The sequence below is a fragment of the Vulpes vulpes genome, chromosome 2 (assembly GCF_048418805.1).
Source record: "Vulpes vulpes isolate BD-2025 chromosome 2, VulVul3, whole genome shotgun sequence".
Lineage (NCBI taxonomy): Eukaryota > Metazoa > Chordata > Mammalia > Carnivora > Canidae > Vulpes > Vulpes vulpes.
In genome coordinates this window covers 902,208-926,100 of record NC_132781.1, presented here as the reverse complement: position 1 = coordinate 926,100, position 23,893 = coordinate 902,208, and the positions used below count along the sequence as shown (strand labels likewise).

Here is a 23,893-nt window from a genome sequence, read left to right as displayed (position 1 = left end):
CTTGGGGCACAGGTTCTCCCAGCTGCCCCTCTAGGTCTAATCACTTCCACGTCCTTCCAGGGCTTTGAACCCCTGCAACTCCCCGAGGAGCTGGGTGGGAGGAGAAAGTTGGGGAGCCAGCCAGCGGGGTGAATCAGGGAGGGCAGGCTGGCCCCCGCAGCCCATACCCTGCTCAGGTGTGGATGGGGCTGCCCCCGGGTGGTCCTCTAGGGTTGCTCCCAATTCCTGGGGTGGGTGGGGCATCCTCCCTAGTGGACATCCTGTGGCTGTGTCCAGACTGCACAGTTCCTGAGCAGGTTTTGGAGCTGAAGCAAGTTAGGTGCTGCAGGGTACAGAGGGAGCGGCCGGGGGCCGGGCAGGCCTGTGAGCATCCACGGGCAGCCATACCACCCGGCCCAGCTCCTGAGGGTCCCGTGCGGCCCTGGATCTCCACTGGGGGCTCGGCCTGAGGCCAGGCCTCCAGCCTCCAGGCCCCGCTGACCCTGCCCACAGCGACGCTGCTGGGCCAGTGGCAGCCGCACAGCCGATCATCCCGTGGCAGGAGCGCCGTCCGTGCTCCCAGCCACACGTGGGGCCTCAGGTCTCCCTGGCCCTCGCCGTGGCCCTTCACGGGGCGCTCGCACACAGTTCCATGCCGTCCTTCCACCGGCTTGGACAGAGGCAGGCCCGTGGGCTTCGAAGCAACCGGACTCTGGGTGATTAATGGCAACGGAGGCGTGCCTGGCGGGCGGCTTTGATTTATTGATGTTGCCTCGGGAGAGCAAACGTGTAGTTCAGGGAAGTGTCTTCCGAGGGGCAGCGAGTGGTTAAGAGGTTGCAGGGAAGCTTTGATGTCGGGGTGTTAGGCCCGCTGCTTCTCCACACGTGCTTTCTCCCCGGTGGGTGTGAGGGGTCAAGGGAGGGCACCTGCCCCCCACCTCCCCTCAGCCACCCCATCTGCTGTGTCCAGCGGGGCATCTCCCAGGACCTCAGGCTGGGGCCAGAGGCCACAGAAATGTGGGCACAGGGCTTGGTCTTGACTGGGACAGCAGGCGCGGTAGGGGTGGGAGCCCCTAGAAGTCCAGGAGCTGTGGGGCGGGGAGAGCAGCACTCAGCCCACGGGCCCCAGCCCTGCCCCAGGAGCGCAGGATGCAGGATGGGCCGCAGGCACCTACCAGCTGAGGCAGCACCTTCTCCAGCTGGTCCACATCCACAAGAGCCAGGTCCTCTGCCTGGGCCTGTCGGACGCTGCGGATAGCCGCTTCTGCCGCGACACGGGGGAAGTGACGGGGCAGCCCAGGTCCCCCCCGCCCCCAAGCGCTGGCTGGCAGCTCAGAGGATGGAGCTCGGGGGCCCCTGGGACACGGGCTTTTCCAGCAACGGGGTGTAGGGCTGGTGGGGAAATGGCTCCAAGCTGCGTGTTGATCCCCCCCGCTGAGAAAGCCAGGGGAACAGGGTCAGGACCAGCCCCGTGGGACACGGAGGACACGCCAGGGCCCTTGGGCTCACCCACAACGAAGATGGTCAGCAGCTCCGCCATGAGCCGTAGCGCATCCCCACTGACTGCAAGGTGGGAGGGAGCAGGTGACGGGCCACGCCCTGCCGCCCCCCCCCCCCCCCCCCCCCCCCCGGGCCCCAGGCCCGGCCTGCACCCCACGGCTCTTCTCACTAATCTGAGCTCCTCACACAGGTGGCCCCTTTCCCCCAAGGCACGGGTGCCTGGCAGCCCCCAGGTGTGGCCCTGCCCACCGGCTGGTGCCCACGCACCTTTGGTCTTACTGTCCTTAAAGTGCATCTGCAACAGCTTGCTCACCAGTTCCTGGGGGTGGGAGAAGAGAGGTGGGGGAGCGAGGTCAGCAGCCCGCACGGCACCCTGCCTGCCAGACCCCTCAGGCATTTAGTTCTGGTTGCTGGAAAGGCCCTCCGTCCGTGTGGCCTCTCCCAGGGTGGGGGACTGGGCAGTGAGAAGCCCCGAGATGCCTCCAGGATCAGAAGTCTGACACGCGGGGGGGACAGGCGGGAGCAGTCCAGGCGCCCACCTGCTGCTGTCTGGGCTCCAGTCCGCGGGATCCAGGGTGGTCTTGTGCTCCCACCCCTGGGCGGAGGCACTCCTAGCGGGGCAGGACGTAGCTGCTCCTGGTGTGGACACACCTGGCAACACTGCCTAGCTTGTGCCAGACCCTGCGCTACGTGCCAGGTCTAGGTGGTGGGTGGTCCATCGGAGGTGTGCCCCCCACCCCCAGGAGGCTGCAGTGCAGGAGGGAGTCCTCCTGTAACGGGATGGACACTGGGAACCACAGAGCTGGACGGGGGCTGGGCTGCCAGGGTGGGTGCAGGAGGAGGGGAGCACAGCCTGGGCACATCTACAGGGCCTCCTGACAAATAAGGGTGGGTCCTAGCCCGGACTCCCCAAGGTCGGGGGGGGCTTGGGCCCATAAGGGACAACACCCCTCTGCAGAGCCGAGGGCTGTGGGTGAGAGATCCTGGGGGCTGGGAGGCACCCAGGCAGAGCCGCCAGGTGGGGGAAGGATGATGAGGATTTGGGGAGTAGGCCAAGGGCGGGTATGGAGACCAGGGTCCGGCGGAAGAGGCTGTCAGTGAGGAGCCAGCCGAGCCAGCAGGGAGGCAGGAGGGTGGCCACAGGAGCCCAGAAGTGGGGTGTCACGCAGGGAGGGTGAACTGGGGACTGACCAGCCCTGCAGCTTTAGCCATGGGGGCTTCGCCGTCTCAGCCGGGTGCAACTTGAGAAAGCCCAGGAGCAGAGCAGAGGGGCAGGAGAGGGCGTGGACGCCACGGAGCCCAGGCTCAGGGGAGTAAGAACCTGCCACCCGGTCACTGGAACGCAGCCTCGTCCTCCAGGCAGCGACCGTGAGAGCCTGGCGCCACCTGCCGGGGATGGGGCGCCCTCCTGCCCCCGGAGCTACCGAGCAGGGCTGTGACATCAAAGGAGTGAGACCAGTGACTTCAACTCGCAGAAGGCAGGACAGGACCTGGACGCACTCAGCCTTCGCCCTGCTGCCTGCAGGGGCTCTGGCCCCTCCGTCCCCACCACCCTCAGCGGGGACAGCCCTGCCCAAGGGTAATCACGGCCTCGGCTCTGGCGGAGCCCTGGGGTGCGCCCTCCAGGACCCTCTGCAGCAGTGATAACGGGGGGATTCTCCTGGTCACTTGGCCAAGTCACCCTGGCCTCGGTGACCTCCCTTTTCCCGTCATTAACCCCTCTGGGCCAGGCTGAGCCTCCGTCCTGGATGACAAAGAAGAGGCTGAGGCAGGTGAGGCACAGAATGGATGCCTCTGTGAGGCCGTTAACTCCTGCCCTGGGACAGGTGGAGCATGGCCCTCGAGCCTACCTGGCGCACCTGCCTGATCTCACCGGAGGACAGACCCACCGAGCGAGATGCAGAAGCCACTCACAGCCTGCAGGGGTGGCGGCCGGGGCCCTCCGTACCCACCCACCCACCCAGAACCTCAAACGGCTGCCGCTCCAGAGCGGAATGGCCTGAATGAAGCCTTCACTCGGCCTCAGTTTCCCCACTGGTAAGTGAGGATAGCACTAGACCCATGTCCTCGCCGGGGCAGCCTCTGCCAAGAGCACGCAAGTGTGCCTGAGTGGAGGTGTCTAGGTCCACGCGAGGCACACGCGCACCCGGGTCCCGGGGCCCCCGGGACTCGCACCAGCAGGGCCTCGGTTGGGCCCCGAGCACAGGCCCGCGAGACAACGGGCCAAGGGTCTGCAGGCAGGGGGCCCCCCGGCGAGCGGGGCCCCACGGTCTCTGCACACCCCTCCGCGGGCCGCGGACGCTCGGCTGCAGGGCCCCGCGCGGAGGGCGGAGGGCGCGACCCGGGGCGGTGAGTGCCGCGTGGGGCCGGGCGGCGGCCTCTGTGCACCCCGCAGCCCGCCCCCCGCCCCGGCCCGCTCACCTTCCGGAAGCCGCCGCCAGTTGCCTCCATGACCGCCGCCCCGACGCGCGCCCTCCGGAGCCCTCGGAGCCCACGGCCGGTCCGCCCCAAGCGCGCCCTCCGCGGCCCCGCCCCCGCGCCCCCAGCCAATCAGCCCGCGGCGCGCCCTCCGCGGCCCCGCCCCTTCGTCCCTATTGGCCGGAGGCAAGCGCCCGCCTTCGCAAAGCCTCCTGGGAGTTGCAGTTTGCGCCCGCCCTTCCCGGCGCGCCTCGCTCTTCCTGGATACTGAGGCTTCGCGGCGGCCGCGGGCATCCGCGGCGGGAGAGCGAGGGTCCGGGGCGCGCGGGCTGGGGGCCTGGGCTCGCGCCCCCCCGCGGGCGAGCGCTTCCGCAGGGGCCCTCGCCCCGCCGCTCCCGCCGCCCCCGCGCTCACGGGTGTCCCTCCCGTGGAGCCCCGTCGCTCGGCCGCTGAGCACTTGGGACCTGTGCTCGGCCCCGGGGACCCCGGGGACCCCGGGGACCCGGCTCCGTCCGTGCCGGTCCCTCCGGCAGCGCCATGCAGCAGCTCCGGCTCGCCTACAGCCGGCTGTGCAAGGAAGGTGGGGCTGAGCCCCAGGAAGCCGTCCTGCAGCGACTGCAGGAGCTGCCCCGCGGCCGGCTGGACCTGGCCGCGCAGAGCCTGACCGTGGACACCTGCAGGGCCCTGGGCAAGCTGCTGCCGAAGGACGCGCTGCTGACGGAGGTCGTCCTGAGCGACTGCATGCTGAGCGAGGAAGGTGGGCACCCCGGGCTGCGGGGCGCCGCGGGGGTTGCAACCATTGCAACTGGAGAGCTGGGCTTGGGGTCCGGCGCTTTGCCTGGCTCCGCTCGGCCTGGTGCGCTAAGCGGGGTCCGGGTGCCTCGGCAGCCCCTTCGGAGAGCTCTTCCGTTCCACCAGACCTCGTCTTTGTGAGGGGTCTTCTTCTTTTCTTTAAGATTTTGTTTGTTTGAGAGACAGGGAGCGAGTGAGAGACCTAGAGAGGAGGAGCAGGGGGAGGGATGGAGGGAGAAGCGGGCTCTCCACTGAGCGGGGAGCCTCATGTGGGGCTCGATCCCAGGACTCCTGGATCATGACCCGCCGAAGACCGATGCTTCACCCACAAGGCACCCAGGCGCCCCTCTGAGGCTCTGTCGCGCGCTGCGTGTGGTTAAAGCAGGCAGCAGCGTCCCTGGCGGCAGCGGGCAATCTCTGAAAGAGAGACCTTCCCTTCCCCTGACTTTTGAGAGGCCCAGCGTGGGGGGGGGGGGGGGGGTCAGCAGCCGGGCCCTGCGCCTAGCAGAGGTTACAGGTGTTTTGCACCAAATAGGAAGCAGGGCAACTCTCCTCGGGCACGAATCCTGACCGTTGGGGCCGCTGGGACAGTCATCTCTCCTCTGTGGAGCTGCCCCACGCTGGCGCCCACGGGGAGGAGTGACCGCCCTGCCCCCTCACAGGGGCCTCACTGCTGCTCCAGGGGCTGTGTGCCAACACCATCGTGCGGTTTCTGGATCTCAAGGTGAGCAGGCCTCATCTGCTGCCTGGCCGGGGCCCTGTGGGGTGCAGATGGGGCATTTGGAGCCCAGCCTGTAACAATGGCGAGTCACCAGCCTGCCTCCTCCTGCCCTAGGGCAATAACCTTCAAGCCGCAGGGGCTGAGGCTCTGGGACAACTCCTCCGACAGAACAAGTCCATCCAGAGGTGAGGTGTGATCCTGGCCTCCGCCCTGTCCACCAGCACCCCATGAGTGGTTCGGGGTTGGCCCAGGGGCCATCCTGCAGCCTAGGAGAGTCGTCTCCTGGCCAGTCGTCCGTTGGCAGGGTGTTGGCAACTCTAAGTTCCTCATGAGGCTCCAGCCTTTCTGCCGAAGACCCCGTAGGCTGCACCTGTCCTCTGGCCCCTGTGGCAGCAGGGTGCTCCCTGGGGCCGCACACCTCAGGCCCACCTTTCCTGCAGTCTCACCCTGGAGTGGAACAATCTGGGCTCGTGGGACGATGCCTTTGCCACCTTCTGCGGGGCCCTGGCAGGCAACAGTGCCCTGCAGCAGCTGGACCTCCGCAACAACCAGATCAACCACAAGGGCGCGGAGGAGCTGGCCTTGGCCCTGGCGTGCAACACCAGCCTCCAGCAGCTGGGTGAGGCCTCCCCGCCACCCCCCGGCCTTCTCCAGATCTGCAGTCCCGGAGACCTGGGGCTCTATCCCACTGTTCCCTCCGCCTTTCTGCTGCTCTTGTCCTCTTCTAGAAGCAAGGGGGCGGAAAGGTGTGGGGAGGGGCCTGGGGAGCTGGGCTCCTCTCGGCTGGGGATCACGGAGAGCACTCTTCCCAAAGGAAGCATCTCGGGCTGGGCCAGCTCTGTCCCGGTGCACCCCATCTGGTGACCACAGGTTTCCTTCCAGACCTGCGCTGGAACAGCATCGGCCTCCTGGGAGGCCGGGCCCTGGTGAACTGTCTCCCCCGCAACAGAGGCCTGTGGAGGCTGGAGCTGGCTGGGAACAACATCCCCGGCGACATCCTCAGAGCTGTGGGTATGGGCACCCGGGGCTGCCGATGGCCCGCACGGTTTGGAGCCGGCCGTCTGACTGGGCCAGCCACCGAGGGAGGGGCGGCTCCAGGCCCAGGACGGGGACGTGGAACAGCATCGGGAGGGTGGCCCGAACCAGAAACGGGATGAAGAGGGAGAAGGTGTCTAGGGAAGGGTATGGTGGCGGGGAGCTCGTGGGGGACTTCACTTGTGGTGCTCTGAGCTGTCCTGTGTGCACTTGCTTGTTAGGCCTGTGAGGTGGGGGGGTCACCCGTGGCAGACGGAGCAGCAGAGGTGCTGGCATATACGGCCTTGCCCCAATGGTCATGCCAATACCTTGGTGGCCCAGCCACAGCTGGAAAGGGGCTTCTTGGCCCTGCCCCGACACCCCAGAGGTCACGGCTGTGCGTGGGAGCCATGTGGGAGCGGGGCCACCCAGCCTCCGTGGTCCCCTGCCATCGGTGACCCCGACAACACAGCCCCGGGCCCAGTTGAACACCCTGCCACTCAGTGCGACTGCTTGTCCTTCAGGAGCACCAGGCACCCAAGGGCCTGAATGTGGGCAGGAGTCCCGCTCGTGGCCTCCACCCCGGCTGGGCTTGCCCCGCCCGTGTCGTCCCCAGCTCTCCTCACTGCCTCTGGCACCACCTTGGGCTGGCTCCTCCCCAGCTGCTGCCCAGATCTCCAGAACACGGGAGTTGAGCGTGACGTTCAGTTCTTGAAAGTCATGCGGTGGATCTGAGCCTTGGGGTGAGCCCAGATGCCCCAGGACCATACCCATCTGCGGCAGCTGAGCGGCCTCCCCTGCCCCTCCCGCAGGCATGCCCCCCTGAGCAGGTGCCTCCCGGGCTCCTGGCCCCACCGTTGCCCCCTCCCTATGCCTCCACAGCCCTTGGCCTCACGGCGCGCTCTGACGTGTGGGGCGAGACTGCCCACGGTGTCGACTGTCGGGTTACGGGTTCGGGGCCCGGAGCTGGGCTAACGCTGGCTGCTCCTGCGGGGCTCCTTCCACAGAGCAAGCCATGGCCCACAGTCAGCAGCGGCAGGCTGCTTCCCGGGAGAATCAGGCCCGCACCCGGGTGCTCAGCAAGGAGGTGCAGCATCTCCAGGAAGAGAAATCCCGGCAGGTGAGGACAGCACTGCTCTGACCGCGGAGCCTCATGCCAGCCGCCGGGGCAATGGGCTGGCCTCGGGGGGCCGGCAGGACCCCAAGCTCCTCTGACTGGCCAGCACTTCGGCCGGTTTGGTCTGGCCCATATCTAGGTGGGCAGGTGGGCGTCCCTGGGGCCTCTGCGCTCCCCAGTGCGGGAGCCCCGTCTTCCGTGAGGCCAGTGCCCTTCCGCTCTGCTGCTTGACCGGGCGTCGGCGCCCCTTCCTGCTTGAGCAGGGCCGGCAGGCGGCCTCCGGGCCCTCACAGGGCTCTGGCCACCTCTGCCCCCAGTTTCTGGACTTGATGGAGACGATCGACAAGCAGCGAAAAGAGATGGCCAGGAGCAGCAGGTGAGCGCAGCCCCGTCGGCGCGCCTGCGGTTTGGGTCCTGGCTTCGGCCTTGTGGGATGACTGACCCCGAGCCTCGTCACCTGCCCGCCGAGGTGGTGGCGTGTGCTTCCCAAGGACACGGGCTGGCGGGTTCGGGGCGGCCGCTGAGAACACCCCTAGCCGCGGCTGGGACGTCGTGGAAGCATGAGGAGCAGCCGCTGCTGCCAGAGCCAGGGGGCCTGGGAGTGCTCTGAGGTTTCTCGGACCTTCCTTTCTGCTTCTAGGGCGTCGGCAGCACGCATGGGTCAGCTTCAGGAAGCCCTGAACGAGAGACATTCCATCATCAACGCCCTCAAGGCCAAGTCAGTGGGGCTGGGGGCAGGAGTGGGGACAGGCAGGAGTGGGGGGCTCTGGAACGTTTTAGAGATGGGCCCACGGCAGAAAAGTGACACACACAAGAACTCTAGTCCCCAGTGTACAAAGTAGACTCCTGGGTTGGTAACCCCGGAAGGTTTCTTGGATGAGGTGAGCTCTAGCTGAGGGGAAGAGTGGTGGGCAGGAGTGAGAACGGCACCGCGTGTGCGAGGCTCAAGGCGAAGCTGGGACGGGGCTGGCTCTCCCCTCCTCCCAGGCTGCAGATGGCCGAGGCTGCCCTGGCCCTGTCAGAGCAGAAGGCCCAGGGCCTGGGGGAGCTCTTGGCTACCACAGAGCAGGAGCAGCGAAGCTTGGCACAGAGGCAGGCAAAGGAGCACAGGCTAGAGCAGCAGGTGAGCAGGGAGGGCTGGGTGGGCACAGGGTGGGCAAGGGCGGGCAGGCGGGGTGACCAGCGATGCCCGATCTCCCCCTCAGGAGGCTGCAGAACGGGAGTCTAAGCTCCTCAAAGATTTATCTGCTGCCAACGAGAAGAACCTGCTTCTGCGGAACCAGGTATGGGGGTGTGGGGCAGGGCCCTGGGGAGACTGGGGTGGGGGGCAGGGGGCCAGGCCACAGGCAGGGGGCAGGGGGCCAGGGCAGGGGCTGGGGCCACGGGGCAGGGGGCAAAGGCAGGGGGCCAGGGCCACAGGCAGGGGGCAGGGCCACAGTGGGGACAGGGTCATGGGCAGGAGCCAGACTGGAGCTTCCGTCCATGGTGCTGGCTTCCCAGGTGGACGAGCTGGAGCGGAAGGTGAGATCTCAGCAGGAGCAGCTGTTCCTGGCCAGGCAGGAGCTGACCAACACAGCGGCTGAGCTGAAGGCGCGGGCCATCCAGGCCGAGGGTGGGCACATGCAAGCCCACAGCAGAGGGGGCCAGAGAGGGGAGGATGGGTGGTGAGGGCACCCGGGGATTCCCACCCACACTGTCCCCCCTGGGCTTCCAGAGCGTCTGGAACTGGAGAAGAATAGGTCCCGACAGAGCTTGGAGGACCTGGAGCAGCTGCGAGCCAAGGAGGTGCCACCTGCCGTCCCTTGTGACTGCCTAGGGCCTGCGGGAGCCTCAGGGGCATGGTGCCCCTAAAGCACACCCCTGCTGTGCTCCCTGGCAGCCTTGGGGTGCTGCATGGTAGATCTCGGCCAGCCCCAACAAGTGACAGACCCAGAAACTCCCGATCAGCCTCTAGAAAAGACCATAGCACAGGCTGCCAGGCGCTCCGTGCCGTCTGGGCGTGGCCCTGGGACGTGCCCTCCATCTTTACTTCTTGCCAAGCCAGGGGGGCAGCCCCTTCTCAGGAGGAAGTGTCACCACGATTTGCCTGCCACAGGGTGGAGATTGCATGGGGGATGTAAGTGGGGGCACTAGTCTTCCAGCCCCGTTCCTGCCCCTCACCTTGGCAGGTGGAACACATGACTCGCCACCTGGAAGAGAGTGAGAGGGCCATGCAGGAGAGGGTACAGAGGCTGGAGGCCTCGAGGCTGACCCTGGAGGAGGTGAGCACATGCTGGTTGGGTGCTAGGCTCTCGGTCTCAGAACCTCATCAGGACCCACCCACCGACATCCCTCTGAGGCCAGAGGACCTAATGAGGTGGGACATGGGATCTCTGTCTAGTGAGCGAAGCTCTCAGGAGGCTGGTGCAGGGGTCACCCCGGCCCAGCGGCTGGGTGGGGCCAGAGGGGTCCCTGGCCAGGGCTGGGAGGACAGGCCCGGGGATCACTGTCTGTGCTACAGGAGCTGAGCCGAGTGAAGGCGGCAGCTCTCAGTGAGCGTGGCCAGGCTGAGGAGGAGCTCATGAAGGCCAAGAACCAAGTCCGTCTGGAGGAGGTGAGCCCACTGCTGGCAGCGCCCACCAGGGAGTGAGGCCTGGGGGGCTGAGGTGCATAGGCTGGACTCAGGCTGGCTTTGGGCTCACTGGGGGGAGGTGGGGGACAGGAGCCATAAGGGGCTGGGGGCAGGTAGGATCCCAGCAGGACAGGCCCAGGATCACATCCCACCCCCTACAGAGAGCTGCTGGCATCCAGCCCTGGCATGGGGGCAGCGGTTCACCCACATGCAGCCTGTGATGGCCTGGCCCAAGCCGGAACCACAGAACAGAGTGGTCAGCCTGGGAGATGGGGGGAGCCCGGCAAGGGTACTACCTACAGGCTAGTTCAAGTTGAGCCTGTTGAGAATATGCACACGTAACTTGGGTAACTCGGGTTAGGAGGCCGTCTCCACAGGTCATCCCCACTCCGGCTGAACGGGGTGGGGTGTTCGCCTTGCTCCCTGGTGCTTTGGTTGCGACGTGCAGGGCGGCAGCAGGCAGGCCTTGAGCCCTCCTCACTTTGCTCACCAGCCCCTCTCCCGTGACCCCAGCAACAGCGCCTGGCTCACCTGGAGGAGAAGCTGCGGCTGCTGGTGCAGGCCCGGGACGAGGCTCAGAGCGCCTGCCTGCAGCAGAGGCAGACGGTGGCCGACGCCCAGGCCCGGGCCAGCCAGCTGGGCCTGCAGGTGGAAGGCCTGCGCCGGCGCCTGGAGGAGCTGCAGCAGGTGGCTGGGGCGTTGAGGGTCTCCCCACGGTGCCCCGGGCTCCCCCCCACCAGCCATACACTCACCCCCGTGTCTGGCAGGAACTAAGCAACAAGGACCAAGAAAAGGTGGCTGAGGTGACCAGGGTGCGGGTGGAGCTGCAGGAGCAGAACGGCCGCCTGCAGGCCGAACTGACAGCCCAGGAGGCGCTGAAAGAGAAGGTGGCGGCCCTGGAGCGCCAGCTGAAGGGTGAGCTGGGCCCAGAGCCCCCGGCGCCTTCTCGCAGGGGGTCGGCCGACAGGTGGCCGGGCTGCAGGGCTGAGCGGTGCCTGGTGGTGTGGGATCTGTGGGATCCTGTGGGATCCTGTGGGATCGGGGAGCCTGCCTGCGCCCCACCAGGCCTCCACGTGGACCTCCAGCCCGTGTCCCCCTCTGCAGTGATCGCAGGTGACCACCGGGAAGCGCTGCTGGACAGGGAGAGCGAGAACGCCTCCCTTCGTGAGAAGCTTCGGCTCAAGGAGGTCGAGATCGCCCGCATCCGGGAGGAGGAGGCCCAGAGGGCCAACTTCCTGCAAAATGCTGTCCTGGCTTATGTGCAGGGGTCTTCTCGGAGGGCCACGAGCCCCCAGAAGTGAGGGGCGCCGAGGCAGCGTCTCCCACCCGTCCCTTCCTCTCAAGAGGCAGCCTGGCAGCTGAGGCGGGGTCTGCAGCTGGGGACTCGGGGGTCCGGGGCCAGGCCGGATCAGTCAGGCCCAGGGCGGGCTGGCCACGCGGTGGGGAGTGGGCACCTCCGGCCCTTCCCGGGGCCCTTCCAGTCCAGGGAATTCGCTGGATGCATCCGCTGGAAAGCCCCCCTCCAACCCCCAGGGCGAGGAAATGCAAAAGACCTGCGGGAGCCCACGCTGCACCCCTGCACCCCTGCACCCCACCCTTCTCACCTGTAACCTGGTGCGGGAGGCTGGCCCGCATCTCCTGCGTCTTCTAAAATACACTTTTTACACTTTGTGATACGTTTTGGGTGGTGCCTTCTCCCACACGTGTCTGCGCCCCACACCCAGGGGACCCTCTGCCCCGACCCGGGCGGGAGGACCCCGGGGCCACTGCGGGGGGCGGGGGTGGTGGGACACGGGCACACGGTGTCCCTGCTGCGGCCCCGGGGCTCCCCCGCGAGGCCGCCGCGTGCACACGGACGCCCCTCGGCCGCCCCTGCGCGCCCCGGGGGGAGTGGTGGGGCCCGGACCCCCGCCCGCGCTGCCCCCGGCGGGCGGCGCGGGTCCCGGGGCGCAGGGGAGCCCGCCGGGGCCGGGGCTTGGGCGCCCCCCACCGAGCGGTCCCGAGCCGCGCGCGCCGGTTCGGGGCGGGCCCGCGCCCCCCGCGCCCCCCGCCGGCCGCGCTCGGCTGTCTCCGCGCCCGGCGCTCGGCGGCGCTCGGCTGTCTCCGGCCGCTCGGCTCGGCGCTCGGCTCGGGTCCGCGGCCGCTGCGGCGCCGGCGCCGGGCATTTCTCCGCAGCTCGGCTCGCGGCCGCGCCCGCCCGGCCCGCGCCCATGCAGGCCATCAAGTGCGTGGTGGTCGGCGACGGGTGAGCGCGGGGCGCGGGCGCGGGACCGGGCGGCGGGCGGGGCGGGCGGGGGCCGGGGCCGGGCGCGGGCCGCGGCCCACCTGATGCTGCGCGGCCTCGGGGGTGGGGCCGGGCCTCCCACCTGCGCCGAGGCCGGCGGGGCCGCGGGCGGGGCCGGGGCGGGCGCTGAGGCTCGGCCTGTGTCCGCAGCGCCGTGGGGAAGACCTGCCTGCTCATCAGCTACACGACCAACGCCTTCCCGGGAGAGTACATCCCCACCGTGTGAGCGCTGCGCGGGGGCGGCGGGCTCCCCGGGCTCCCCGGGCTCCCCGGGCTCCCCTGGGCGGCGGCGCCACGCGGGGTGTGTGGCCCCGGCCCAGGCCCCGCCGACAGTCCCGCTCTGCCTGGCAGTTTCGACAACTACTCGGCCAATGTGATGGTGGACGGCAAGCCGGTGAACCTGGGGCTGTGGGACACCGCCGGGCAGGAGGACTACGACCGGCTGCGGCCACTGTCCTATCCCCAAACTGTAGGTGACAACGGGGCCAGCCCCCGGGGGGCTGGGGCGCTGGGGCGCGGGGTGCTTGAGGTCGGCCGGGGTCACGGGGGCCATGTGGAGGTCCTTGACCGCTCCCACCTGGGCCCCCTCGCCTTTCTCCCAAGGACGTCTTTCTGATCTGCTTCTCGCTGGTGAGCCCGGCATCCTTTGAGAATGTTCGAGCCAAGGTAGGGCTGTGCCGCTGGGAGGACCCGTGTGCGGGAGCAGGGGGCGTCGGGGGGGTGCCCAGAGCACCTTCCCGGCTGGGCAGGGACAGTGTTGCCTGAAGACCTTAGGTCACGTGTCCTTGGGAGGCAGAGGAGATCTGTTTTGCTTGGGTCTGAAGGTGACCCAGGGGAGCGATGAGGGGGCAGAGGCAGGGTAGGGGTGCTGGGTGAGGCGCTCGGGGCCAACTACGAGGGCCATTGAAACTTCCCGGTGGGTATTTTTGTCCTTGGCGGTTTCCCCACCAAGCCCACTGGCCACTTCATGAAGCAGGAAGGGCTCAGTGTGGAGCAGGGCCTGAGAGGAGGGGACCCTTGGGGGCCATGGCCTGCTGTGGGCATGGCTGCAGGACAAGGCCCCAGGTGTAGGGGTCAGAGCCTCCATCCCCACAGTGGTACCCAGAGGTGCGACACCACTGCCCCCACACGCCCATCCTCCTGGTGGGCACCAAGCTGGACCTCCGCGACGACAAGGACACCATCGAGCGGCTGCGGGACAAGAAGCTGGCCCCTATCACCTACCCCCAGGGCCTGGCCATGGCCCGGGAGATCGGTGAGCAGGCACCGCAGGGGCAGGAAGGGGGCGGGGGCGTGCCCTGGGAGGCACAGAGCGGGTCCCCGCCGTGCTGACCCCGCTTGCACTGCGCCTCCCACCGCCACCGGCCCCTCCGTCACTGACCCCCGTCCCTCGCTCCCCCCAGGCTCTGTCAAGTACCTGGAGTGCTCGGCCCTCACCCAGCGGGGCCTGAAGACCGTGTTTGACGAGGCCATCCGGGCTGTGCTCTGCCCACCCCCCGTGAAAAAGCCGGGGAAGAAGTGCACGGTCTTCTAGAGCCTGCCTCTGCAGGAGCAGCCCCACTGGGCCCTGTTTGCTGTCGTCGTATTGAGATGTTTGGTGTCTCTGAGTCCGCTGTGGGGGAGTGGTGTGGGTGGGGAGGGGGAAGACGCATGGGGACGCGGCCGCCGCTCCTGGGGACGGGGCTGGGGCACCAGAGTCCTGTCTGCTCTGTCTCCTCTTTCTGGGGGCACAGCTCCAGCTCTGCCTGGCCCCCACGGGAGGCTGGAAGGGAGCAGGGTCTCCCTCGGGCTGCAGGGGCGGGTCCAGGGCAGCCCCAGGATGGGCTTCCTGATGGGGGAGGTTGGGGGGATGGGTCCTGTTCGTGCGCCCCAGGATGGGGTGGCCCTTTCTTCTTTTATACAATAAACATTCTCCGCCAACATCTCCCGCCTGTCTGGGTACTCGCCTCTTTCCACGGGGTGCCTCGCCCCTCACCTCCGTCAGGGAGAGCACAGAGGGGGGAGCTTGACCCCACACGCTGGGCGAGATGAGAAGACCCTGCTCAGCTGTGTCCGGGGCCAAAGGATGTGACCAGACCAAAGTGGGAGTAAGGGCACGGAGCCCCTTTGGGGTGAAGAGGGCCACCCCCCGAGTACTGACTTCAGGGTCCTGAGAGGGGCACACTCACTGAGCAGCCAGATGTGGTCGGGGTCCACCGAGCCCCACGGAGCCTGTCAGGACTGCAGCAGCCCCCCCAACCCCGCCCCCACCGGGCCTGGGCGACACTCAAGGGGGGAGGCAGGGGGTGCAGTCTGGCAGGGCTGAGAAATCCTGAGAGGTGGGGCCGGTCCGCGGGGGGGCGGGAGCGGGGCTGTGGGGGGGCCTTGGTCTGGGGGCTCAGACTTCACCCTGAGGCCGCAGGGCACCTCCAGGCAGCACGTGATTGCAGCGCTCCCCGGGTGCGCAGGGCGGTGCGCAGGGCAGGCCCGAGCCGGGTCTGAAGGGCCAGCTGCCAGCTGCCAGAGAGCCTTTATCGATCATTGATCATCGTATGATTACACGTAGCCGAGTTGAAAGCAAAAGCAACTCCGAATACTGCAAACACCCCTAGCTGGTCCCGTACGCAGCGCTATCGTCCACGTCCACGTCCGTGTGGTAAGGATAAAGGTGGGAGCCCTCGGGGCGCCTGCGGGCCTCGGTTGAGCTTCGGACCCTTGGTTTCCACTCAGGTCATGACCTCGAGCACGGTGTGGATCCGGTGGGCTCCGCACTCAGCAGGGCGGGGCCTTGAGGTCCTCTCTCCCTTTCCTCGCCCTCTACACTGTGTCTCTAAAAATAAATCAAGGGACGCCTGGGGGGCTCAGCGGTTGAGCGTCCGCCTCCGGCTCAGGTCATGATCCTGGAGTCCCAGGATGGGTCCAGCATTGGCTCCCCGCAGGGAGCCCGCTTCTCCCTCTGCCTGTGTCTCTGCCTCTCTCTGTGACTCTCATGAATAAATAAATAAAATATTTTTTAAAAATATTTTTTAAGAAATAAATCAATAGTAAAAAAAAAAAAAAAAAGGTGGGAGACCACGCATCTCTCCCCAGCCCTGTCCTCAATGCCATCACACGGCTGCGCGTCTACACGGCTGCAACAGGCAGGTTCTCCCACGGGACTTGATTTACCATGAACTGTCTAGACGGAAAGCAACGGAGAAGTGCAGATCAAGCTCCCGTGCTGCGCCTCGTGTGCTCAGTACTTTGTGAGGAACTCTTAAAAAGGTGAAAAAAAATGTTCTTCCAGTATCTGAGAACTCTCATCTAATTCAGCAAAGAAGTTGTTCAGATCCCTGACAATTAGCGAAGCTCCCATGTCCATCTTTCTTGTTTCCCGTTTGTCTAACTCATTAACTTTGAGGAACATGAACCAACATTTACGTCAGGATTACCCCACAGAGCCGGCTGCTAAAGACTCCGCTGCCCGTACCCCAAAGGCCTCTGGACAGGGCCAAAGGTCATCCTTGGTCAAATTCACCACCAGGCTTAGTAGCTGGCCTTCTGGAAGGTCCCACTTCCCAGGCCTGAAAACCTCAGGCAAGGGAGTCACGTGCCACCCTGCCTGGGGTGTGAGTCCACCGGGTACTCACTCCTGCACGCAGCCCGGGACTCTGCATCGCCTGGCCACTTGCCAGAGCCTAGGAATCAATGTGCAGGCTGAGCAGAAGACTCATGTTTATTGGAGAAACTGGGTGGGGGGGGTCCGCATGGAGCAGGGGTGTCAGGTAGAGACTCAGGTGGCCAGGAAGCCCCCATCCACCGGCACAGTGGAACCCGTGGTCATGCTGCTCCGGTCACTCAGCAGGAAGAGGATGGTGTCCACCACGTTCTCCACCTCTGCAGGCAGGGTGGGAGTCAGGGCACAGGTGCGGGGGCGCTCCTCCATCCTCCCTTCCCACCCCTCATCTAGGCAGGCACTGGGGCTACTGGTGCAACTTCCAGCTGGGCTCCTGCCTGACTCACCCGCAAACTTGCCAAGTGGGATTCGATCCAGCATGGTCTTGGCCTTCTGAGGGTTGCTCCAATTGGCCTGGCCCATGGGGGTCATCACCACTGTGGGGTTCACCGTGTTCACGCGGATCTGCACCAGGAGGATAGGGAGGAGGTCAGCAAGGCAGACTAGGTGCCCAGGGTATGTGGGCTGGGTGGTGGGAGGCATCGCACAGGGCTCACCTTGTGTGGCCCAAGCTCCAGAGCCATCACCTTGGTCAGCATGTCCATGGCACCTTTGGTGGAGCCTGTGAGGAGCGGGATGCCTGGAGTCCGAGCTGGCCACAGGCTTGGGGGTCCGTGGGGTCGGGCGAGGGCGGAGCGGGGGGCTTACTCACAGTAGACGCTGTGGTTGGCTATTGCTCGCTGCGAGGCCTGGCTGGAGATGTTCACGATGGACCCTGGGGCTCCCCTGGCTATTAAGCCGCGGGCCACAATCTGGAATTGCAGAGGGAACGTGAGGCAGAACTAGTCACCCACCGGGCGTTCCCACCCCTGCCCTGAAGGCAGCTCACCTGGGACACCTGGATGACGGCCCGCAGGTTCACGTGGAAGGACCTGGAGGCAGATGGGGAGACCCTGGTCAGGGACTGGGGCCCGCTGCCGCAGGGGCCAGCCCTTGCCCTAGGGTTCCCCCACCCTGGCCGGCTCACGTGTCACACGCCTCCTTGGTGACCTCCAGGAAGGGCTGCAGCAGCGCCACGGCAGCGTTGTTCACCAGCAGGTCCACGGGGCCCACGCTGCCCAGCGCCCGCTCCGTGGCCTCCCAGTCACCCAGGTCCACACACACGGGCTCCACCCCGGGACACTGTGTGTATGGGGGGGGCCCAGCTGGGAGAGGCTCCATGCCCGGGGCGGGGGGCACAGCTGGGCCTCTGCCACGTGAGGCCTTCCAGGCCGACCGGGAGGGGTTAGAGGTCCCGGAGGGTCCGGCGCCCCAGGCCGCTGAAGGAGGTGGCTGAGGCGCCAACACGGCCCCTGGGCTCCTGGCCGGTCCACTGCCCGCACCCTAGGCTGCAGGGCAGCCATTTCTGGCTCCTTCCAAGCCCAGACGGCGGCGTCGCCATTGCCCCCACACTCGGCCGCCCACGGACACCCGGTAGTGCCCCGGGAGGGGCTGCTGAGGGTCCCCGGTCAGCCTCAGCGCCTGGCGCCTGCACTTGGCCCATGGCCTGTGGCGGGGCGGGGGGGGGGGCGGGGGGGGACAGGGTGGAGCCTACCTCACGGACCAGGCTGTCCAGGTCGGCCTGGGTCCGGCTCACTGCCACCACCTGCACCCCCATGGCGTGCAGCGCCTGGACCGTGCTGCGCCCGATGCCTGCAGGGAGTGTGGGTGCGTGTGGTGCACCGCTGCCCCCCCGGACCCCAGCAACGCCCCGGACCCCCGGACCCCGCCCCCTGGACCCCGGCCACCCCCTGGACCCCGGACCCCGCCCCCTGGACCCCCGGACCCCGCCCCCCCCGGACCCCTGGACCCCCGGACCCCGCCCCCTGGACCCCAGCCGCCCCCTGGACCCCCGGACCCCGCCCCCTGGACCCCGGCCGCCCCCTGGACCCCTGGACCCCCGGACCCCGCCCCCTGGACCCCGGCCGCCCCCTGGACCCCGGCGCCCGGCCGCCCCGCAGGCCCACCTTTGCCCGCCCCCGTGACGAGCGCCCGGCGGCCCGCCAGCCCCAGCTCCATGGCCGCGGTTCCGTCTCTGCGCGCGGCGCGGCCGGACCGCAGGCGGGAGGGCGCGGGGCGGGGCGCGGGGGACCAGTCACAGGCCGGGCCCGGTGGGGCGGGGACACTGCGAGAGCACCCCCGGGGCGGGGCGGGGCGGGCCGAGGGGGCGGGCGCGGCGGGGCGGCCGGTCAACCTCGGCGCGTCTCCTCCCGCCGGGCGGTTGCAGACCCAGGGGTGGTCGGTGGCGCCCGAGAAGGCGGCGCGGGAGGACGGCCTGGCCCTCCCGCCCCGCCCCGGGCGTGGCTCAGCCGCTTCACTTGGACAACTGTCAGCGCGAGGAAGCCACTGCCACAAAGGTCCACTGGAACTTCCAGGGGGCTGAACCCCAGTGTAAAGGCCTGCCCACTTGAGACCACCAGCTCTTTTTTTTTTTTAAGATTTTATTTATTCCTGAGAGACACACAGAGAGAGACAGAGACAGAGACACAGGCAGAGGGAGAAGCAGGCTCCATGCAGGGAGCCGGGGGCAGGACTCGATCCCAGGACCCCGGGGTCACGCCCTGGGCTGAAGGCGGCGCTAAACCTCTGGGCCACCTGGGCTGCCCCAGACCACCAGCTGTTTAAAACACTTGGGCAGGGCAGCCCCGGTGGTGCAGTGGTTTGGCATCGCCTGCAGCCCAGGGCGTGATCCTGGGGTCCCGGGATTGAGTCCCACGTCAGGCTCCCTGCATGGAGCCTGCTTATCCCTCTGCCTGTGTCTGTCTCTGTCTCTCTTTCTGTGTGTCTCTCGTAAATAAATAAAATCTTAAAAAGAAAAATAAAACACTTGGGGCAGGATAAGGAGACATGGGATTGGGGTTGTCGGGGTGCGGTGTCCAGTGAGGGCAAGCTTTGTTTCCTGAGGCTGTGGGGTCATTTACAGACATATATGAGCCCGCGTGTGCACTGCCTCGCACATAAAAGCTGATATGTGGGTCATGGTGAGAAAGCCTAGAACTGCCTGGAGTCCCTTCTGTGGTCAAGAATAGGGACTCGGTGATTGCAGGGCCTCTGGGTCGCTGGGGCTTTGGGCCCAGAGGAGTGCACAGGCTGGAGGAGACAGTAGCCAGGGCAGCATACGGCACAGACCTGAGAAGCCCCTGGAGAACAGCCAAGGGAGTCCTCCCCACCCAGCCTGGCCCTGAGGTGCACACCCTGTGGCTTCCCAGCAAACCCTGCCCTCTGCCTGCCGGAGGCCACCTGAGGTCCTTTTGGGAAGGCACATCGGCTTAGATCCCTTCTGTGACTTTCCTTTGACCTCAGAACGGTGTCCCAACCCTCTGACCTGTCCTGTGATCCCCAGTGGGTCAGTCCAGCTGCCACAAGCCCTGCTGCAGGAGGGCCCTGCAGATTGGCCGGAAATGCCCCGAGCTGTGCCCACCCCCGCCAGGGCCGGAGGCTCTCCTAGCCCCGCAGTACCCACCCAACCCCTCTTCCCCGCCTCCCGGGCCAGGGAGGGAGGCTTTCCCAGTCTAGCTGAGGGACCACCACAGGCCGCATCACCCCGCGGTTGCCACGTGGGGGCTCTACTCAGGCGAGCTCCAGGGAAACCCCACAGGGCCCGCAGAGCTGTTGGGTCTGGACTGGGCCGGGACAGCAGGCAGGCCCCGCTGCGGACCCCTTCCGGCCAGTGCTCTGGTGCGGGGAGGGAAGTGTGCGGGATAAACCGGGCTGCTCCAGCACCGCGCCATCCCGTCCTCCCCAGGGATGGCCTGGTCCAGTCCAGGGCACCTTCCCCAGCTCCCAGACCCGCAGCCGCCCGGCTGCTGGCGGTCGGAGCTGCGGGTGGGGAAGGTGGCCGCAGCCCGCTCGGCCCTGCCCTCTGGGCTCAGCGCAGGGCTGCTGCGCTGCTCTGGGGAAGAGCACGGGCCGCGAGGCTCCCTGCAAACACGGCGCAGCCCGGCAGCCCGGAGCCAGGTCGCGGGGAGTCCCGGCGGCCGGGGATCCGCCCCTTCACCTCCCGGCGCCTCCCTCCAAACCCGGCAAGCACCGGATCCAGGACAATGGCCTCCGTTTATTTAGGCAAATCCCACCAGCGACGGAGGACACAGTGGGCGGGGGCGACGGGGCGAGTTTCACGGCGGCGCGGCTGTGGATGCGGAGCGCGGCCACACACGGAGCCTGCACGGGCGATGGGCTGCCGGGGGCGGGGCCAGGGAGGGGCGGGGCCATGGAGGGGCGTGGCCGCGGCGGGGCGGGGGCGGGCCCATGGAGGGGCGTGGTCGCGTCGGGGCCAGGGAGGGGAGGGCGTGGCCGCGGCGGGGCGGGGGCGGGGCCAGGGAGGGGAGGGGCGGGGCCGCGGCGGGGCGGGGGCGGGGCCAGGGAGGGGAGGGCGGGGCCGCGGCGGGGCGGGGGCGGGGCCCGCTGGACCGAGCAGGGCCCCGCTGGCTCGCCCGCGCCGGCGCCCTAGGAGGCCAGGTACCCGCCGTCCACGAGGATGCCCGAGCCGCTGGTGGAGGCGCTGCGGTCGCTGAGCAGGAAGAGGATGCTGTTGACCACGTCCTCCATGTCTGCGGGTTGCGGCGGGGGCAGGCGGGGTCGGCGGGGGCGCGTCCCGGCAGCCCCGGCCCCGCCCCGCCCGTGCCCGCTCCCCGCAGCCCCGCTCACCAGCGAACTTCCGCAGCGGGTGCCGCTCCTTCAGCTTCCGGACAAACTCGGGGTCCGTCAGGATCTTCTGGCTCATGGCCGTCGGCACCACCGTAGGGCCCACGGAGTTGACCCGAATCTAGGGCCCGGGGCCAACGGCGGCCTCAGCAGGTAGGTGAGCCCCCCTGCCGGCCCCCGCCGCCCCCGCAGAGCTTACTTTCCGCGTCCAATCTCTGACCCCACTGCCAGAGCCTCGGATCCTCCTCAGGCCTCTCCCATACCCCACGCCCCATGCTGCCCATGACCCTTGCCAGCTGCAAGCCCCGCTCCCCAGCACCTACCTTGTGCCTGCAGACCCACCTCCTGTGGCCCCCCCACCCCTGTCCCTCAGGGCCCCCTTTCCACGCCCACCTTGTATGGCCCCAGCTCTGAGGCCATGGCTTTGGTGAGCATGGTCATTGCACCCTTGGTAGAGCCTGTGGAGGGAGGGCAGTGCTGAGGACACTTAGGGATTCAGCCTTCTTTGCACAGAGGCTAAGCCTGGAGCCCAGCATCTCCTGCATGGAATGTGGGGGGCGGGGCTACAGGCTGGGCAGAGGGACTCACTGTAGACAGATAAGTTGGGGAAGGTGACATGGGCCACCATGCTGGAGACATTGACGATGGAGCCAGGCACTCCACGGTGGATCATGCCCCGGGCCACAATCTAGAAGCCAAGAGAGGGGCAATCTGACCCCAGCGTGCTCCCACCTGGGCCTTGTTATCGCTGGGCCTTGTCCTCCCCCTGGCTCACCTGGGATACCTGGACCACCGAGCGCAAGTTCACGTTGAAGGCCCTGGGGGAGGGGCATAGAGTCAAGTGCGTGGCCACATCTGCCCCACGATCTCAGCAACCCTTCCCCAGTCCACCAGCTCTCCTACTCCCCACCTGTCGAAGGCCTCCTTGGTGACCTCCAGGAAGGGCTGCGCCAGCGCCACGGCAGCGTTGTTCACCAGCAGGTCCACGGGGCCCACGCTGCCCAGCGCCCGCTCCGTGGCCTCCCAGTCACCCAGGTCCACACACACGGTCTCTATCCCAGGGCACTGTGGAGAAGCATTGGCTGGTAACCAAAGGAGGTGGTCCCAGCAGGCTCATGAAGGTGTGCGGGAGCAGGCTCTGGCCCTGGCGCTGGGGGTGACGGGGTGCGGTGGAGGTTGTGTGCCTCACCTCCTTGGAGAGGCTGACCAGGTCAGTGTTGGTGCGGCTCACGGCTATCACTCTGGCTCCCAGGCCATGCAGGGCCTTCACAGTGTCTCTCCCGATCCCTGCAGGGGTGCAGCGAGTGAGCAGATGGCTCAGTACATATAGCTCAAGGCTGAGGGCCGGGGCGGCAGCCCCTTTCACTGAGGAAAGAACAAGGTGCTGGCCAGAGGATGGACACCATGGGGCAAGAGGCCGTCTGAGTCAGAAGCTCGGCCAGCCAGGATCTGACCACGGGAGGCCCCGGAGAGCAGCTCCTTCCCACTGGGCCGGGGGAAGAGGCCCCGGCTGGATCTCTGAGCCTGAGGGCCACCGTCCAGGGGCGGGGGACTTGCTTGCACTGACCAGAGAGTGGCCAGTGTCCTGTTCCAACACAGCCTGCTACGTGGTGGACATCAGCCTGGGCTCAGGTCCAGGGGCTGCTAGGAGTGCAGGGGGCGGATAATTGCTGGCGGGGCGGTCTGTGACAGGCATGGAGGGACTCCCAGGATCCCCAACACAGGCCTGTGAGGCTTCAGGGGAGACCCCACCTTCCTCTCCAGCTCAGCCCCTCCCGCACCCTCACCCACTCTACACATACCCACCTTTCCCTGCCCCTGTCACCAGGGCCTGCAGGCCGCTGAAATTCAGCTGCATGGTGCTCACTCGGAGCCTCCGTCCAGCGGGAGAGGGAGGCATGGAGGTTTTAAAGGCCTGGGGCGGGCCGTTGTGGGGGCGTTGAGGAAGGAGGGCTGGGGGCACAGGGCAGGGGTGGGGCATCACAGCAGCTCTGTTTCCTTGTTCACAGGAATCTTCTTTTTTTAATATTTTATTTACTTGACAGAGAGAGAGCTTGTGGGTGTGAAAGAGCACAAGTAGGGGGAAGGGCAGAGGAGGAGGGAGAAGCAGGCTCCCTGCTGAGCAAGGACACTGGGCTGATCCCAGGACCTTGTTCATGACCTGAGCCGAAGGCAGACGCTTCACCACTGTTCACAGGAATCTGCTGCCCTCCTCACCCACACCCCACAGGTGCTGGCCCAAAGCTCAACGCTCAGTTTTGGAAAAGTAAATAAAAATAAATCCTAGACTGGGGCCATGCCCGTTCTTGGCTGGCTGGAGACAGTGGCCAAGGCACGCTGGGCTCAAGGCTGGCCTCCTGCCCTGCTGCCCCTGACTCCACCGGGGCCCCAGCGTGGGGGCCACTACAGCTCCAGAGTCTTCCTCACCTGCCCCTGGCCAGCCCGGGAATTCCTACCCCCTGGCCGCCCGCCCAGCGCTGAGCCCTGTCCACAGGAGTGGCCGTCCTGAGGTGCCCACATTCCCTCTCGGGTGTGGCTCTGGGAGGGGGGGTCCTCTCCTTCCCCAGCTGTCCTTCTCTGGTTTCCCTCCCTCCCTGCCTTTTGCATTTCATCTCCGTGTAAATCGATGTTCTCTTCCAGGTGCCCGAGGAGCTGTGGGCTCCTGAGTGCCACTGATCCCTGTGGCTTCTGATGGGGATGAGCCCGGGGCATGTCCTCAGTGCCTCCCAGTCCTGTGCAGGGGGCCTTGTGGGACCAAAGCCACCGTCCGGAGGTCCTGCGTTCGGGGCACATGAACACCCCCGCCAGGCCCTCCAGGTGTGGCCCAGACACGCAGGTGAGCCCTGGCTGCCTCTCCCTCCCTCAGACCTGGCCAGACACCAGGTGCAGCCCCAGCAAGACAGTCTCCTGTTCTGAGAGCCATCCTGCGTCTCTGAGACCCCTGAACTCCAGAGCACCCAGGTGGGCTTGCCCTTGGGGGTAGAAGGTTGGCAACCCTCGCCCTGGGTATGACACAGCACATTCCATCTGGCTTTCTTCCCAGATACTTGTTAGAAATTCATCTCCAAGGGTGCCAGCTGTGGGGGTGGAAGGCTGAATCTGTCCCGTGCCCGGCGGGCCCCATTACACACCGAGGGCTG

At 67.1% G+C, this 23,893-nt stretch overlaps 5 protein-coding genes and 1 long non-coding RNA gene across 11 annotated transcripts; 3 read left to right on the top strand and 3 right to left on the bottom strand.

Annotated features, from left to right (window-relative positions):
• Positions 1-721: 721 nt before the first annotated feature.
• Positions 722-4,017, bottom strand: CENPX (centromere protein X). 2 transcript variants are annotated; one of them, XM_025999963.2, is made up of 5 exons: positions 3,901-4,017; positions 1,747-1,798; positions 1,489-1,542; positions 1,155-1,243; positions 722-1,067 (listed from the first exon to the last, which is right to left on the bottom strand). In XM_025999963.2, the coding sequence occupies exons 1-5, from the start codon at positions 3,928-3,930 to the stop codon at positions 1,053-1,055; spliced, it is 240 nt and encodes a 79-aa protein (XP_025855748.1). In that variant the 5' UTR covers positions 3,931-4,017; the 3' UTR covers positions 722-1,052. The 2 variants fall into 2 exon arrangements, with proteins under 2 accessions (XP_025855748.1, XP_025855749.1); XM_025999964.2 differs by lacking the exon at positions 3,901-4,017 and adding an exon at positions 2,671-2,913.
• Positions 2,914-11,828, top strand: LRRC45 (leucine rich repeat containing 45). Of its 3 annotated transcripts, XR_011999253.1 has the most exons (18): positions 2,914-3,516; positions 4,578-4,654; positions 5,352-5,413; positions 5,525-5,595; positions 5,851-6,029; positions 6,293-6,421; positions 7,432-7,544; positions 7,859-7,917; positions 8,182-8,259; positions 8,529-8,664; positions 8,747-8,824; positions 9,042-9,153; positions 9,256-9,326; positions 9,710-9,802; positions 10,042-10,134; positions 10,646-10,839; positions 10,920-11,067; positions 11,257-11,828. XR_011999253.1 is itself a non-coding variant. In XM_025999965.2 (17 exons), exons 1-17 carry the CDS (start codon positions 4,435-4,437, stop codon positions 11,451-11,453), a joined length of 2,013 nt encoding a protein of 670 aa, XP_025855750.1. In that variant the 5' UTR covers positions 4,158-4,434; the 3' UTR covers positions 11,454-11,828. The 3 variants fall into 3 exon arrangements, 1 of the variants encoding a protein (XP_025855750.1); XR_003235153.2 differs by lacking the exon at positions 2,914-3,516 and having other exon boundaries at positions 4,158-4,654; XM_025999965.2 differs by lacking the exon at positions 2,914-3,516 and having other exon boundaries at positions 4,158-4,654; positions 10,666-10,839.
• A 385-nt stretch (positions 11,829-12,213) lies between these two features.
• Positions 12,214-14,358, top strand: RAC3 (Rac family small GTPase 3). Of its 3 annotated transcripts, none has more exons than XM_072745751.1 (6): positions 12,214-12,397; positions 12,587-12,658; positions 12,788-12,905; positions 13,040-13,102; positions 13,532-13,691; positions 13,840-14,358. In XM_072745751.1, exons 1-6 carry the CDS (start codon positions 12,363-12,365, stop codon positions 13,968-13,970), a joined length of 579 nt encoding a protein of 192 aa, XP_072601852.1. In that variant the 5' UTR covers positions 12,214-12,362; the 3' UTR covers positions 13,971-14,358. The 3 variants fall into 3 exon arrangements, with proteins under 3 accessions (XP_072601852.1, XP_072601864.1, XP_072601857.1); XM_072745763.1 differs by having other exon boundaries at positions 12,215-12,397; positions 13,532-13,695; positions 13,840-14,038; XM_072745756.1 differs by having other exon boundaries at positions 12,268-12,376.
• Positions 14,359-16,112: 1,754 nt separating this feature from the next.
• DCXR (dicarbonyl and L-xylulose reductase) lies at positions 16,113-18,329 on the bottom strand. The gene is made up of 8 exons (XM_072745688.1): positions 18,077-18,329; positions 17,665-17,762; positions 17,098-17,252; positions 16,960-17,002; positions 16,783-16,882; positions 16,628-16,692; positions 16,418-16,535; positions 16,113-16,291 (listed from the first exon to the last, which is right to left on the bottom strand). Exons 1-8 carry the CDS (start codon positions 18,126-18,128, stop codon positions 16,188-16,190), a joined length of 735 nt encoding a protein of 244 aa, XP_072601789.1. The 5' UTR covers positions 18,129-18,329; the 3' UTR covers positions 16,113-16,187.
• A 1,814-nt stretch (positions 18,330-20,143) lies between these two features.
• Positions 20,144-22,681, bottom strand: LOC112920583 (carbonyl reductase [NADPH] 2-like). The gene is made up of 8 exons (XM_072745684.1): positions 22,560-22,681; positions 21,943-22,040; positions 21,664-21,818; positions 21,529-21,571; positions 21,342-21,441; positions 21,147-21,211; positions 20,757-20,874; positions 20,144-20,659 (listed from the first exon to the last, which is right to left on the bottom strand). Exons 1-8 carry the CDS (start codon positions 22,651-22,653, stop codon positions 20,556-20,558), a joined length of 777 nt encoding a protein of 258 aa, XP_072601785.1. The 5' UTR covers positions 22,654-22,681; the 3' UTR covers positions 20,144-20,555.
• Positions 20,770-22,385, top strand: LOC140597425 (uncharacterized). The gene is made up of 3 exons (XR_011999248.1): positions 20,770-20,906; positions 21,815-21,963; positions 22,047-22,385. It is a non-coding gene; the product is annotated as an uncharacterized lncRNA (long non-coding RNA).
• Positions 22,682-23,893: the final 1,212 nt, after the last annotated feature.